General features: G+C 40.7%; 1 protein-coding gene across 1 annotated transcript in view; it reads left to right on the plus strand.

Moving 5' to 3' along the window:
* The window catches only part of ATP10D (ATPase phospholipid transporting 10D (putative)), a 107,215-nt gene that overhangs the window by 75,647 nt on the left and 14,546 nt on the right, over positions 1-17,022 (plus strand). Inside the window, exons 13-19 of the mRNA XM_089657301.1 lie at positions 1,267-1,370; positions 3,929-4,055; positions 7,977-8,161; positions 10,169-10,436; positions 10,520-10,596; positions 13,655-13,780; positions 16,424-16,624. Of these exons, the coding sequence (XP_089513427.1) occupies positions 1,267-1,370; positions 3,929-4,055; positions 7,977-8,161; positions 10,169-10,436; positions 10,520-10,596; positions 13,655-13,780; positions 16,424-16,624 (1,088 nt within the window). The remainder of the gene's footprint in view (positions 1-1,266; positions 1,371-3,928; positions 4,056-7,976; positions 8,162-10,168; positions 10,437-10,519; positions 10,597-13,654; positions 13,781-16,423; positions 16,625-17,022) is intronic.

Genomic DNA, 17,022 nt, shown 5'->3' on the forward strand with positions numbered 1-17,022 from the left:
CTCTTTATCATTTTGCCATAATTTTATTGTGTATTAAAGGATAAGTTCACCTTTTGGAACGTATTTCGGCATCTGCAGCCTTTCCCCCCTGATTCCCCCCCCCCCCCCCCCCGTGACAGCGGGCATAGGATCCTCTCCCTGCACCCGCTGTAACAGTTTAAAAAACGCATGGCAGTGCGGGGCTTTGCCCACTTAATTGCCTCACTCAATCACAGTTTCCTGTGAATGAGTGCGTCATTGTGACTGATGGCTTGTTGTAGTCCTCAATGAACAATAAGTGTGCTGGTGAGCGCTCTGGTAGTCCATTGATTTATCCTGTTCTCAAGTAACTGCCTGTCTGTTCGAGGCACGGGCAGTTAGGCTGAGAGTCTGCAGGAGCTTGCAGAACATCGCACTTGCGATCAGCAGATCTCAAAAGGTGAACTTATCCTTTAAGATAAGATCTCCTTTACTATAGTTATTTCATTAATGGCTCCTGATGGCTCCAAATCACTGGTGCTCAACCTGCGGCCCTGTGATAATTTCTGTGAGGCTTTTGGAACCCCGCAATCAGTTGGGCAAGCTGAAGCATTGATTTGTAGAGGGACTGTAATGGCAGTGGGCTTCAGCAGGAACATTTCCCAAGTCTTTGACTCTTTTCTGCAGCATGTGTCCAGTTTCCAACCACACTTGCAGCATGTTCACTGTTTTGACAATCTTTAGTAGTCTCCAGTATCTTAATGTCTACTCTAGTATGTCTGCAGTCTCCTATAGCCTTTTGCAGTAGTACATATACTGAATGTTATGTGCAGTCTCTTAGTGATGTCAAGGGTGGTGGTTGAGAGCCCTTGGGTATTTAAAAGTTGACCTCGCCATTCCAAATACACTGCTAATTGTACCAGGTCCATAATAACTTACTGTAAATGTACTTTACAGTACAGCACCAGGACCCTACATATGTTAGCAGTGTTATTCTTCTGTGTGCCATAGAATTTCTTCCTGTTGGGTTTGCTCCCCTAAGTCTGTTTTTTTTTTTTTTTTAGCTGAACTTGGAGCTGTAGCCTGCTGGTAAAACCTGGTATTGCAAAACAGCCAGAAAATACTATGATCCTCAATGGCACTGTTTCTCAAGTTTCGCTCAATAATTACCACCATCAAACGATTTATTTTTTTCTTCAGTTCTACACATATCACTGTGAAACTTAAACTGAATATTTTTTGTAGAATATGCCGATATTTATATTAATTTCACTTTACTAATCATGTCACATATTTTTGTGCTTTTAGATAGCAAAACAGACGTCTTGCAAACTGACATCCGAAAGTTAACACAAAGTCATTTAGATAAATATGCCAGAAGTGGACTCCGCACTTTATGTATTGCTAAAAAGGTAAAGATAAGCATGTTTTTCCACATTTTTTGCAATTTGTTCTGCAAATCAGATTATAGTAGTTGGCAGCCTGTTTGTATATAAAGTATGTGCACATAGCATTGTCTGAGCTGGAACTCTCCCTGTTACCTAAGCTCAACAATGCGTTTGAAATATGGCTGTCTCTGCTTGTACCTGTCACCTGAAAGCATTAGAATATAATTGTTCATGCAGCAAGGATATCTCCCGTACTGACTGTGGGTTTGGTTTACTAAAGGCAAATAGACTCTGCCCTTTTGTAAGTGCAGTTACTCCAGACCTTCGTAAAAGAGGGGGAGCTCTGCTGGCTTCCATCATCCAGTCATGTGCAAGCAAAAATCCTGTTTTTTTTTTTTTTGTGTTTTGGTTTTTTGGGTTTTTTTTTTGTTTTTTCATTTTCCTTGCATGTGATTGGGAATTTTGTAACGTGAAGCTTTACCTTATTTACTAAGCTCAAAAGCAGCTGCACTTGCAAAGTGTCTATTTGCCTTTAGTAAATCTACCCTTGTGTGTTGCACGTCTGTAGGTTCTTCCTATATTCATACGTTGTTAGATTGATGTACATAGCAGCAGATATAACATTTCATAAGTGATGTGAAAGTTAACTGATACTGATTGTGTTCACTGTGTTGCTGACTCGTTTCCCAGTAGGTTCCAGACACTTCTGACTGTTCCTGTATGATATCATGCATTTGATCTTGTACACAGTCTACCCATACCAGTTGGTTTAGGTAGGCTGTACAGTTGTCCACAAGGCCACAACAAATTATTCATGAATGTCTCCTGGCTCAGACATGAAATGTTGTTCTTAGATTGCATTGCATTTTTGGATTTGAAAGGCAGTGCTGAGCTTTAATTCTCGATTCAGACTACTGCAACCTGAAAGTCTCACAACTTGCAGTGCGACTTTTCCAGGGAACTTGCGTACTACTTTGAAGCAACTTTCATGGAATGCCTGGGTAATCTTCCTGTAATGTCAGATCCAAATCACATCAATAAAGATGAGGATCCGATGTGGAGGCGACTTCTGTTAAAGTGTATCGACACAAGTCGGATAGAAGTCTCCTTGAAGTAGCACAGGAAGCTTTTTCTAAGTCGGAGCGACTTCAGTAGTTCTTATTAAGACAGCTCTCATTGACTAACATGGGATTTCACATGTTATGCGACTTGGGGTCTCACAAGTCAGATACCAAGTCGCAGCAGTGTGAACTGAGCCTAATGTATTTTCATTGATCACCTATTTTTCAGTTCAGCCAAAATAAAAAACACAAAAACAGCACAAAGGACTTAGCTTCCTATAAGTAGGGTGTGTCCATTTTGCTGATGCCTCTTCTGTTAGATGAAATCCACCTCCATCTATTTCACATGCTTGCTCTTCCATATTCATGTTCTCATAAATGTAGGGATCTGTAGACTAGTCATTAGAAGATTAGATTAGGTACTGCAATGGCTCTCAGGATGACCTGCTAAAAGCTTTGAGGATTTTCAGTCAAATTGTAGCTGTGTTCACTTTGATTATCCAATCATGTACAGAATAAGTAAATAAAAAGGAATTTGCTTTTCACATCCAGAATGCTTCACAAAATAATATAAAAAAACAAAGCATTGGAGAGAGACTAGAAAGGGAAACCCGGAGTGGGTAGAAGATGAGAAAAGCCATTTCTCTCCACTCTCATGGGCTACCAGTTTTGAATGCTCAGGCAAAAAAAAAAAAAACAGTAAGGAAAGGGAGGGAATGTGGGAGCCCAAAAATTTCAAGATGGGGGGGGTCTTCCTGTAATCAGCCCTGTTTCAACATCTAGGATAAAGTCTCCATCTTGATGTCAACAAATTATAGAATAAAATGCCCACTTCTTATATACAGCAACACTTTGTATTGTATTTTAAAACAAATTGTGATCAAATTCGATGAAAAGCATTTTTTCGTGTATTTTTGTGTGTAGTTTGCATTGAAAAGAAAAGAAAGCTTAACTCCCAGGTTTTGTGTTACTTTAAATAGTTCATTTGGGCCAGCTTGGAACTATTTCCATTACTGTAAAAATGCATCCGCTGTCAGCGCTGTATAAACTATAAGTAGCCTCAGCTACATACAGTATGGAGTGCTGTTTTCCAGCAATGGGATGGGTACTTCCTATCCTGTTCCCAAACCAAAATCATCTTGACCTGAGTGCTGCTCAGCTATGCAGAGGACGTCTTGTAATTTTATGAATGGAAAGCTTTCTTTAGCTGAAGCGAGTTATGATGTCACCTGCCTGCCTCTCCACCTTAGCAAATGGGTGTAAGCCTTGTATTCATTCATACAAATATAGGACAAAGGCAGCGTGGCTCGGGTTCAAGCCTGCAGGTGTGCCACCATAGGAAGCAGCTTTCTATGGGGGCACACCAAATTCTGAAAGAGGGGGGAAGCCAGGAGTGTCAGGAGCTTTAATTTAATGGAAATATCGTAGCACTATCCAGCCCATAAATTGCTGTGTTTATATCATGTGAACCCATAGTTTCAAAATGTGTTTGTGAATCTGCTTGTGGCCTGTTTTGTGCAGGTGATGAGTGAGGGAGAGTATGCTGAATGGTTACAGTCCCACTTTCTAGCAGAGACCAGTATTGATGACCGAGAAGAGCTGCTGTACGAGTCTGCCCTCAGACTGGAAACCGATCTTACACTACTTGGTAGGTCTGTTCTTTCTAGCCTTGACACTAGAATACACATCTTGTATAACCTGTATAGGGTTGAGAATTTAATGAGGAGATATTTGTAAAGGCGTAGCAGGTTGGCAAGGTTACTAAAAGGACATGTGTTTATAGAAACTGTAGTTGGTTCATATTAAACATAGCATGGAACTTTTCTGATTGTACCTACAGATATGCAGAGAGACAGTTGTAATGGAGTCCGTACTTAACCCTGTAAATGTTTGTACACCTTCTCTGTGTGCTTTTTGTATTGCTGAAAAACCCTTACACATATTGCCTTAGATTGCTTGGGAGAAACCGTGTATACACAGATTTTAATTCTTGGGTCAGATAACTCGCTACTGCTTTGTATGTTTGGGTTGGAATCCGCTTTGAAGACCACACCAAGACACCATGTCATAAGTGATGTGCTTGAGTCACCATTGCCAAACTCCTTCTGAAATGCTACTTCTCTGGCTAATGCTGACCCTCTTGTTTCAGTACTTGCATATTTTGTATGTACTGTATATTGTCTTCTAATTTGGTGACTTTGAAGTTACTGAAGCCTTAGGATCAGTGTGGCACTTCAATGGCTAACATTATTAGAATACTGTCTGCAATAGCAACCTGTAAGACAGAAAAAAGGGGGAAAAACCCGTGCTACACCCCAGACAATACAATATGTGAATAAATGTGTGAACAAAATACTTCTATATTCTGAAACAATAGTTAAACAATTCGTGAACTTCTGCTACTCTTTTCCTGAACACCAGAAAATACAAAACATAAAAAGTGAGTGCGCTGTACAATAAAAAATCATAAACAATAATAAATCAAATACTGCTACATAAAAAAAAGTGTCTGGTAAGAGGCTGATTTTTTCTTTTGTATCAAGCATTTGTAGACCCCTATGCACTTTCCGTTGGAGGATTTCTTTTGCACACAGCAGTGTGTTATTGGATTTGCCACCTTCCTGCTCTGTTAGAGCTCCTCAGTAATGGTGCATATGACCTCCACCATGTGACAGTGCCCACTTCTGAGTAGCCAGTCACCAGGTCTTAACACTACCAAGTGGGGACATTGAAGTCCCCAAACCAGGTAAGTGTCAACAGCGAGGCTAACTCCTAGGGTGGACCCCCTTCCCCCAGGAAGAATGCAACGGTGTGTAAAACTTGCTGGGAAGGTAAGCTGTTGGCAAACCTTGTCATTTTACTCTGAATGGGCAAACTGACTGACTGACAGTTTGTTTTTCTTAATTAATCTTCAGCAGTGGCAGCATTGGTAACAGACAGCAATGTGGTGATAGTTTACAGTTAAGAAGGCCATTGATCAGGGGTCTCCAAACTTGCTAAATAAAGGGCCAGTTTATTGTTCTTCAAACTTTAGGGAGGCTGGACTGTGACAATTGGCAGTACAAAAATGTTCTGGCATCAGTGGGAGTAAAAAATGCTTCATCTCTGGTGTCAGTGAGAGGAATTGTGCCCCATCGTTGGTGTCATTGGGTGGAAAGAATTATGCCCCATCGTTGGTGTAATTTGGCGGAAAGAATTATGCCCCATCGTTGGTGTCATTGGGAGGAATTGTGCACAATCATTGGTGTCTTTGGGAGAAACTGCCCCATCGTTGGTGTCATTGGGAGGAAATGTGCCCCTTTATTGGTGTCAGTTGGAGGAATCATGCCCCATTGTTTGTGTAAGCGGATGAAATATTGCCCCGAGGGCTGGATAAAAGCAAGCAAAGGGCCACATCCGATCCCTAGGCCCCAGTTTGGAGACCACCGTCATAGATGATCCGAATGTCTTTCCTTCCACCATGCCTCCCGTGGAGCTATTGTGTTCTGCCAGCAGGGAGCCTTGCCGGAACACAATGATCAATCCTGGTGGCTATAGCCACTGGCAGTAATCGCTTGCAGAAAATCCGACAGGCTGGTTGTACTAAAGTTAATCAATGGATTGACTTCAGTACAACCAGCCTGCCCATAGATGGACCAAATCCCTGCTGAACTGGCCAAGGTTCGATCCTTCCTTCTATGGCCGGCTTTACGGGCAGAATTTTATTCTTCTTTCAGAAAACACAGCAGAGCAAAGCATTCCTCCAAAGCCATTGTTCTTTATAACAGATGCTGCTACATATGCAGGTAGTACAGGAGAAAAGCAAACTGCTGGATATAAACACTGCTGTGCTGGGACAAGACCTTTTAGCACCCAAGGTAAAGATATCAAGGCGTCTTTCCAATGCCCACCATTACAAGGCTGAGGGACATAAGTGGAAAGTGGGGAATGTGACTGGATACGTTGTGTAACCATAAAATAAACAAGCTGAACTCTTTCAGTTCTTCATTTATCCTAGAAAGCCCTTTAAATCCTAACCCCAGGGTTTCTTAGTAAATAAAAATTGAACTGTTTAGCACTGGTTAAAATATAATAAACATTTTTTTGCCATGGCAGCCCCCCAAAGGTGGCTAAATACCCTCTGCTAAAGGCAGCTCATATTCCTGCACTGTGCGCATTGGGTCATTTACCCTCAATACAGTTTTTACCTTTGTTCCTGATAGGAATTCTTTGTCTCTTGTGCCGAAATTTCACCCTGGGTTACTTGGTTGGAACAATCTGGACCTATTTACAGTCACATTGGTATCAACTTGCACCTGAGTGCCATCTGGCTTACATCTCAGTGCTTCAGACCTTAGTATTGGGCCGTTGACCTTCTAGTGATAGGCTGTGGTATAGAGTGAATTATGTATTTTCTGTATTTTACCTTTTGTGATTCATTGGTTGCATATGGTTTTCTTTGTGGGCCTGCTGCTTTTGGGCTTCTGTGGGTAATTTCCTCTTCTTACCTTATGCTTTGGGTTCCTTCCTGGTTACTATCACTTCTGTGTGACCTGTTGCTGAGCTGGCCTTTACAGGGATGTAGCAGTGTTAATGTCCTAAACCTTCTGCTTCCGAGTTTAATTTCAGCTCTCAACCGCAACACTTTCTCCCTCTCCCGCCTTGTTCAAGTGTCCAGAAGATAGTTTTCTTGGCACTGGCTAGATGTCTCCTGGTGTGTGGGATTACCTCTTAGCCACAGCATCCTATAGTATGTCTTACCTCTCCGAGCTCTTGGAAGGGACGTATGGTGGCTCTGGGGGCTGCTTCTCAAGGTGAACCTGCCTCCTATGCATTTCCAGTCAGAGGACCTCTTATAGAGCAGTTTTTCTGCCTCTGCTCTTATAGGCAGCATTTTCTGTTCCTACTTTGGGAAAGTTGTTCATTTCCCATTCCTGGTAGACACAGCTTAAGGACATTCCAATGGTTTGAGATCAAGATCTCAGATGTGGTCTTCAATGAATTGATAAAAAAAATGGGATTTTTGTACTTGCTGTAAAATCCTTTTCTCTGAGTTTATTAAAAGACTCAGCACCCACCCCTCTGATTGTTTTTTGTCCCCCTCCTCCCCCCATGAAATGTTGTTCTCTGTGGACCGCTTCTGACTGAACTGAATCTAGCAGATTAGGGAGGTTTGGTTATGGTCTGTGTCTGCCCCAGGCAGTTCTTCTTTTTTTTTTTGCCTAATATCCTACTCCTGAAGGTAGTTACTGTAATACAGTGGTGAAATCTCAGCTGTGCCCAATTATTATTCTAATGCAGGATTTATATAGCACCAACAGCTTACACAGTACTTTACAATATAAGGGCAGACAATACAATTACAATACAAATTAATACAGTAGTGATCAGAGGGCCCTGCTTGTTGGAGCTTTCAATCTGATCAAAGAATTCAGAAGAAAGGATTTTTCAGTGAGTATGACAATCCCATCTTCAAAGCAATTCAGAGTTGACAGACTGAAAGCAGGAATGTTTTGCTCCCCTTTTTTAATAAATCAAGTCCTTTTGCTCTTGGAGTTTAGTGTTCTCAGGTGTACATTGTATTCTGTAGGGGCCACTGGAATAGAGGATCGTCTTCAGGAAGGAGTTCCAGATACAATAGAGTCCTTGAGAGAAGCTGCTATTAAAATCTGGATGCTTACCGGGGACAAGGAAGAAACGGCGGTAAATATTGCCTATGCCTGCAAGCTGCTGGAACACAGTGACAAGATTCTGACCCTGAGTGGACTGGACAATGTGAGTGTCATTCTAAAGGAAACCTGTGCTGAGACATATATGGGGGCTGCCACGGTGACACTACTAAAAATGTATGTGAAAACCATACACACCCAGATAGAATCCAAAAACATAAGCAAAATCCTGACCTTTTTGTATTTTGTTCTGATTAATTAAGACCAGAAGAAAAATCCTGACAGCTAGACGACTAGTATCTTCAGAAAGAGATGTCGGCAGTGGTGGCCTCCATGTTTCACTTAGGACAGATTTCCCTTAAGTTTTATAAAAATTTCTATCTCTTAGATTTGACCACAGTTTGTGCTATCTGGCTAGTCAGACATTTGTTGTCTTGGGTCTTTTCAGACCTCTCAGGTGCGCAGGAGCGCATACACTTTTTTTTTTGCACATTTCCTCACATTCTTTTCCATCACATCTAGGGCAGCTCATCAATTTCAGAGGGCTGTCCTACAGGCAAGAAATGGGGCAAAAGAAGTGCATGATTCCTAAAAATCATGCCGCACAAAAACACATGGTACTACACATTATTTAGGACTCTAAATAATGTGTAGACAGATCTAGTGGTAAGAATGTGGTAATGTTTTAAATATCATACTTAATAGTCATTTGTGCCTATTTATAAAGAAATAGTTGTACTGCCTACCCAAGCATCTAAACGATTTCACCAGGCAGAATGAAAGACACAGCAGAGCTCAAACTAGGAAAGGGAGAGGCAGCATAAGAAGCCAGTTAGGAGTGCTGCAGTGCAGAGAGCATGCTGATAGCAGGAGAAAGCAGAATGACTGAGAAATGAGCTCATCGGTACGTTGCTTCTAATTTTACTGGCCAGTCACAGGGTAGGGGTGAAGAAAAGACATGTCCATGAAACTGCAGCAGTAAAAGATCAGCTCCCCTTTTCTGCCAAGTAGGATTGTGCTCTGTGTCAGAGCTGTGTAAATCTCAGGTCTGGGTGGGAATAATACAGATCCTTTTGGCTGATAAAACATCTCTCAAATACATATTTCTTTTGCATACTTAGCGGTTTGCCTGAAGTTCAACCGAAAGGTATTGTGTGGTTTTCCATTTTATAAATGTTTGCCATGGAACGTTCAGGTAGTGTAAAACTAGTGGAAAAGTACAAAGATTGGTAATCTAAATAGCGAACAGCCTGGGGCAGACTGACCATTTGGAAACTCTGGCACTGCCCGAGGGCCCCGGGCCAGTTGGGGGGCCCCATGAGATGCCCCTGGTACCTTTTTCATAGGCTTTTTTGAGTTTGGGCAAGGACACAGGGGCCCCATAATCCCCTATTGCCCGGGGGCCCCATGAGTTGTCAGTCCGCCCCTGCAAACAGCTGACAATTTGTATCAAAAACAAAAATGGCCCTTAAAGCAGAGAAACTCTGCTTACCTTTCCTTCAATGATCTGACTTCTCTCACCTGGTGTTTTCATCCTCCACAAAACTTCTTCTGGGTGTCAGTGTGGCCGTCTTCATTGGCCAGCGTGGGATGACTTCACTCTTGCACATTCACAGAAGTGCAGTCACCCTGGCACACTTGTACAACTCAGTGTACATTTCAAAGCAGACTGCAAGCAGGCAAGTAGGTTTCTTTTGTTGCAGAAGAGACCTTGTATGTTGAGTCTTTCTGCGCTAAAGAGCCTGCCTACTCCATTTTTATAAGTGGGACTTTATTTCTGCTTTAAGCCCCTTTGCAAATAGACACAGTGCCATTAATTCCTAATGGCACCCCACGCACTTTGCTAACGCATGCGTGGGGTGCTATTCTTAATGGCACCCCACACCAAACCACATGGTAACAAAGTATCATTCATTTTGGTATGATGTGAATAAGTCCAACACTTGAGCTCATTTGCAGCTGCATAGGTGTGAACAGAGCCTAGATGCACGGTATCCGAATGACAGTTCAGCAACAAATTTACATTTCCATATCTGCGCTAGAAATTAAATATGAGTTCTTTACTGTGCTGTATATGGTTATACGCTCACTTCCACCCTCTTTTCTACTGCAGGGAACTTGTGAAGTGTTAATGAATCACATGATTGCTGAGATTGAAAGCCATGTTAACTCAAGTGACCCTTTGAAGAAAGAGCAGCACTTTGCCTTAATCATAGATGGAAAGAGCCTGGAGTTTGCACTGCAGGAAGCCCTACAAAAAAGGTTCCTCTACCTCACCCAGCGATGCAGAGCTGTCATCTGCTGTAGGGCAACTCCACTGCAAAAAAGCCAAGTGGTTAAACTGGTCCGGAATAATTTGCAGGTCATGACTCTAGCCATAGGTTAGTATAAGTATATTGGTTTGTGCTTAAATTTAATTTTTTTTTTTTTATTTCTTTTACCCTAATTTAATTTGTGTTTGAAGGTGATGGTGCCAATGATGTGAGCATGATTCAGGTAGCTGACGTTGGGATTGGCATTTCTGGCCAGGAAGGCATGCAGGTACCGTTTTAACTCTAACCAACTAAAATCAGACTATTGACTTGTATGATTTATTAAAATTAGAACCCCAGGTAACATAGACCATGGCAATCTGCTTATTTTATGTGTCCCCAGGAAGGGTGTCTTTCTAGGGATGCCAAACACTCTACTGTCAGTATACAGCATTTTTATGATTACTCCTGTGTGAATGCTGTTGACACCCATGTAGATTCCCATGTTCATGAGCTGTAGAGGATCAACATAGCTGCATATGAAAATGCAATGCAGAGTGCAAACTGAACATTTACCCAAATTGTACTGAAGCAGTAGAAAAAAAAAGGAGAAATGTGCTGAAAGAAATACAGTTACTGCTATAGCTTTAAGTTTTTGCTTGGCTATCCCTGACCTCAATACCTTCTTAGTCAATTACCAGGAACAAGCATACAGATTAAAATTAGAAGGTTAGCAAGAAGTATTAAAGTGATATTAAGCACTTTTAGTAGCTGATTTAATCACTTATGGAGTATGTTGCTTCCTTGCCTATGTTACAGTTTAAGCTGGTGCCATGATAGATTTACTGTTTCAGGGTGGCTCCTTTCTCTGGAAGCATCCTATGGAGCCACTCTTTAATGCAGGGACTAGGATTGCCTCTCTTTACACTGTATGCATAAATAGAAACACACAGCCCCATAGCCTAGGATGGCAAGGCACTTCCCTGCTCCTCCCACACCCTTCTCCAAGCTAACGGAAAGACTGGATACCATCTTCCTGTGGAGACCAGAAGTTCAGGGAAGCGGCACTGAGAGAGCAGGAGCAATCCGCTTTTGAAGTTGTAAAGTGCAAGTGTTGGGACTAAGAACTTGAATAAATAGTTTGCAGGGGAATGCTGAAGGTTTAATACTACTTTAACTTCTGATCTGCATACATGTCTGGGTCTGTTACTCAGAAAGTACTGAAGCCATTGGAATAACATAACATGAGGCAGCAAGCATTTTGAGAACAACTTTGCAATATCAGTTTTTCATATTTTTCTTTCTCTATGGCACCCCTATTGCGTCCTTGGCCTATGACCATTGATGCTTTCTGGCACTTTCATGTTTATGAAAGAGTCACTCCAGGGTTGCACATCAATGTAGAAACTGTTTATATCTGTTTCATCTTGGAGATGATACGCATTTTGATATCAGTTATAGCAGATAGACCCACATGTGCACAATCACATGCTTATGTTTATCTCAACACCTTTATTCTAATGTGTGATTTAATTTGACAGTATAAGCTGTGGTAATCAAGATGAAAATTGCATAACGCTTTTATTCTGCATACGTAATTAGCAGGTCCGTGCATATGTGTGCTTTATGTACTAATTATATCTAGTTGTATAACAAGCACGTGTTTTATTCATGTAATCATTCAGGTTAAATTTAGCTGTAGTGTGGTTAATTTGTAATTTAGATTGACCTATAGGTTTAGAAATGAATAAAACACAACAATTGGTCATATATACAGTGCATCCAGAAAGTATTCACAGCGCTTAACTGTAGCCACATTTTGTTATGTTACAGCCTTATTCCAAAATGGATTAAATTCATTTTTTTCCCAACAACATTATACAAACAATACCCCCATAATGACAACGTGAAATAAATTAGTTTTGAAATCTTTGCAATGTGTTAAAAATAAAAAAAAAAAAAAAAAAACACATGTACATAAGTATTCACCGCCTTTGCCATGACACTCAAAAATGAGCTCTGGTGCATCCTGTTCCCACTGATCATCCTTGAGATGTTTCCACAACTTGATTGGAGTCCACCTGTGGGAAATTCAGTTGATTGGGCATGATTAGGAAAGGCATAAACCTGTCTATATAAGGTCCCACAGTTAACAGTGCATGTCAGAGCACAAACCAAGCCATGAAGTCCAAGGAATTGCCCGTAGATCTCCGAAACAGGATTGTATCAAGGCACAGATCTGAGGAAGGGTACAGAAAAATTTCTGCAGCATTGCAGGTCCCAATGAGCACAGTGGCCTCCATCATCTGTAAATGGAAGAAGGTTGGAACCACCAGGAATCTTCCTAGAGCGGGCCGCCCGGCCAAAATGAGCGATCGAGGGAGCAGGGCCTTAGCCAGGGAGGTAACCAAGCACCCGATGGTCACTCTGAAAGAGCTCCAGCATTTTTCTGTGGAGAGAGGAGAACCTTCACAGAAGAACAACCATCTCTGCAGCATTCCAGCAATCAGGCCTCTATGGTAGAGTGGCCAGACAGAAGCCACTCCTCAGTAAAAGGCCAAAGGCAGTCCGCCTGGAGTTTGCCAAAAGGCACGTGAGGGACTCAGACCATGAGAAACTAAATTCTCTGGTCTGATGAAACAAGTATTGAACTCTTTGGCCTGAATGCCAAGCGTCATGTCTGGAGGAAACCAGGCACCGCTCACCACCTGGCCAATACCATCCCTACAGTGAAGCACGGTGGTGGCAGCATCATGCTGTGGGGATGATTTTCAGTGGCAGGAACTGGGAGACTAGTCAGAATCAAAGGAAAGATGAATGCAGAAATGTACAGAGACATCCTTGATGAAAACCTGTTCCAGAGCAATCTGGACCTTAGACTGGGGCGATGTTTCATTTTTCAACAGGACAACAACCCTAAGCACACAGCCTACATAACAAAGGAGTGGCTATGGGCCAACTCTGTGAATGTCCTGGAGTGGCCCAGTCAGAGCCCAGACATGAACCCGATTGAACATCTCTGGAGAGGTCTGAGCATGGCTGTGCACTGATGCTCCCCATCCAACCTCATGGAGCTTGAGAGGTACTGCAGATTTCAAAACTAACTTCTGTCACGTTGTCATTATGGGGTATTGTTTGTAGAATGTTGAGGGAAAAAAATGAATTTAATCCATTTTGGAAAAAGGCTGTAACATAATAAAATGTGGCAAAAGCTGTGAATACTTTCTGGATGCACTGTATATTATATTAATGAAAAGGTAGTGACTGTGCAGTCACTTACTTACACCATGCAGTGTAGCAGGATATCACTTTCTTTATGTATTGGTATTTCTATTTGTGTATTGCAGGCAGTGATGTCAAGTGACTTTGCAGTTTCTCACTTCAAGCACCTGAGGAAGTTACTGCTTGTTCATGGTCACTGGTGCTACGTTCGCCTTGCCAATATGATTCTATACTTTTTCTACAAAAATGTTGTAAGTAGAAAATAAACTAAAAAATATATTTTTTTTTGTTTTTTTTTTAGGTTGTATGAATTCTAGCACTTTTGTTTAAAACACCTTTTGTATGTTTAAAGAATTTGTAAACCCAACTTTTCATATTCTTGCTATGTGCCTGCTGTACAATGTACTTGTATGAAAATGTATCCTGTTCTCTTTGTATTGCTTTCTTTGTATGAAATCCTGGTGTTCCTATCAGTTCCTCTGCTTTCCTATTAACAACTGGCCTGGGGGGTCACAAGTCCAGCACTGGAGTCAGGATGTCCTTCCCCCCACTGGCCTGAAAGGTTTTCCTGATGGATGCCAGCCTGTTGGGATTATTATTATTATTATACAGTATTTATAAAGCGCCAATAGTTCGCTCAGCGCTGTACATTACAGAGAACATGTGACAGAACAATACCAATACAATGCAAAACATGAGGGGATCGAGGGCCCTGCTCTTTCGAGCTTACAATCTAGGAATGGGGAGAAGTCCTAGATACTCTTCTGGTACAGGGGACTTGGTTGCCAGAGAAATCTTGCATCAGAATCAATGTCTTTGTGCTCAAAGCAATTTAATTTGTCCCTGGACCTCCTGACTGCAAGGCCATCCATCCTGTGTTCAGTTGGACAATGTCACAGTAGTGGCATATTTCAATTATCAAAGATAAACCAGAAGTCTCGCAGCTCAAAGAGAAGCTGACCAGATTTAGGCTTGGGCAGAACTTCATGAAGATCATACTTCTCTTGGGTGACAATTGAATTCAAGAAAATTTTTAAAAATATATTTTTTTTGTTTGCACAGTAATTTTGGAAGGGAGAAGCGCTACACTTTATATATTTATATAGGTTTGTGTTTTTTTTTGAGTTGGTAATAAAACGGATGAGAGCAGCTTTTCCAAGGTTTGTAATGAATTATTTTTGAGAGATTAAAGCAGCATGGGGATACATTTGCATTTCATACTAAAAGTATGCTTTCTTTTTTACCTGGTTGTTTTACTATAGTTATTACTAATCCCCCAGAGTCTGACAGTTCAACTGTAACATATCAGAATGGAAAGTTTTTATATTGTTATGAAGTAGTGTTTGTAACGTAGGTAATATTTACTGTTTAGTGAATTATATAGGGTCCTGTATTCCAGTGTTATTATAAAGCTATATGAAAGTGGAACTGCACTGCATCTGAGCATCATAAAACGAAAATGCTATTTAATTCTTTGTTAATATTGAAAGAAAACTACCTCATCCATCCATGTCTCAATGCTTTATTTTGCTGAGAAATCATTTTGAAAAGCACCGCCTGGCATTTCTGGCCATGACCATACTGAGTAAGGGCAGATGATTTATGTAGCATTTACTTCCTGGAATCCATCTGCCTTTAACTCAGCTGAGCTGAAAACACTCCCATCCCTTCTGAAGACTGCTGGGATGCATGACATCATTTGTCTAGCCACTTCAATACCGGGCACTTATACCCCCTTCCTGCCCAGGGCAATTTTCAGCTTTCAGCGCTGTCGCACTTTGAATGACAATTGCGCGGTCATGCAACACTGTACCCATATGGATTTTATATCATTTTTTTCACAGACATAGTTTTCTTTTGGTGGTATTTAATCACCACTGAGTTTTTTTATGTTTTGCTAAATAAAACAAAAAGCACCTGAAACATTTGAAACAAAACGCACTTTTCTTCATTTCTGTTATAAAATTTTGCAAATAAATAACATTTCTTCATAAATTTAGGTCAAAATGTATTCTGATGCATTTCTTTGGTGAAAATAATCCTAATTGAATTTTATTTTTATTTTTTTTTCAAATGTTTCTATTTTTTTTATTACATTTTTTTTTTTTTTTACTATTTTATTTTTCAGCACACTGTGACCAAAGCAATACAATGTTACCATAATAACATTGAACTACTTTGGGCAAGTGATCAGAATTTATCATTTTTTTTTACACATTATGCTTGCTAATACCAATGTATTTCATTGATATTTGCAATCATTGTTACTGAATGAAACTGATTCCTTCAGTCTTTTGTTGCGGTTAGCTGTGATTGGGCAAAGCTCATCACATGATACAGATGGGCTGTGGTTGGCCCTGTCTGTACCATGTGACCTGCTTTGACCAATCACATCTAATAACACAATTGTATACAATGAATGGCATCCATTTGTATACAATTGACATGTGATCTGTTGTGATTGGTCACAGCAGTGCTAGGCATTTAGTCATGTGATCTTTTCTGACAGGGATAATCAGAGTTTATGTTGACTGATCACATCATCAAATGTTTAGACATGGAGAGAGGTGTGTGTGTGTGTGTGTGTGTGTGTGTGTGTGTGTGTGTGTGTGTGTGTGTGTGTGTGTGTGAACCCATCTATTACTTTTTAGCAACCCCAGAAGAACTATTAAATATAGAATTAGGTTAACATTAGAGTGGTGGGGGTTGGTTGTTGTTATGGTTGGTGGTGTTAATATTTTTGTGACATGCATGTATATGGAGTCTCACGCACATCTTTTTGTGCACAGCCCCCAAGCTATGCATCTGGTCGTTCAGAAGACTATGATGTCTAATATTTTTCTATGTTGGGAAGAGAAATCAGGTACATTTACATTGTGGTTTTCTCCCTCTAGATGTTTGTGAATCTTCTTTTCTGGTACCAATTCTTCTGTGGTTTCTCAGGAACAGCTATGACAGATTTTTGGATGCTAATTTTGTTTAACCTGGTCTTCACATCTGTGCCGCCAATAATTTACGGTATTCTCGATAAAGATTTGTCAGCAGAAACCCTTATTGTGCTTCCAGAGCTCTACAAGTCAGGACAAACCTCAGAGGTGAGAGCAGCTGGGACCTTACAATGGCTTCTCATATTATTGTCATAGCCCATTAAGTTTTAAAGATTTGGTGACAAAAAGGTTTTGATTTCTTTTCATATTTTAGTTGATTTAAGGAAATATTTATAATTGTTGAATGTGTTATTCATTGAACATTTACTTCACCAGTCTTTCACTGCATTTATAAAATTCATTCACTTGGAAGATTCTCCTGAGCATGTATCCTATCAAACAAAAGCATTTATTATGTGTCCCCAGGTGTGCCAAGGTTGTGTGTCAGAACAAGTAGTGAGCGTAATTTTCAATGGGGACAACGCTTTTAAAACAAAATAACTCTAGGCACTCCAAAACTTCATGTAGCTGGATTTGAAATTGAAATTCACATCACACTGGATTCA

This window comes from Staurois parvus, unplaced genomic scaffold, assembly GCF_062004578.1.
Source record: "Staurois parvus isolate SC_StPar_1 unplaced genomic scaffold, SC_StPar_1.0 ptg000980l, whole genome shotgun sequence".
Classification (NCBI taxonomy): Eukaryota; Metazoa; Chordata; class Amphibia; order Anura; family Ranidae; genus Staurois; species Staurois parvus.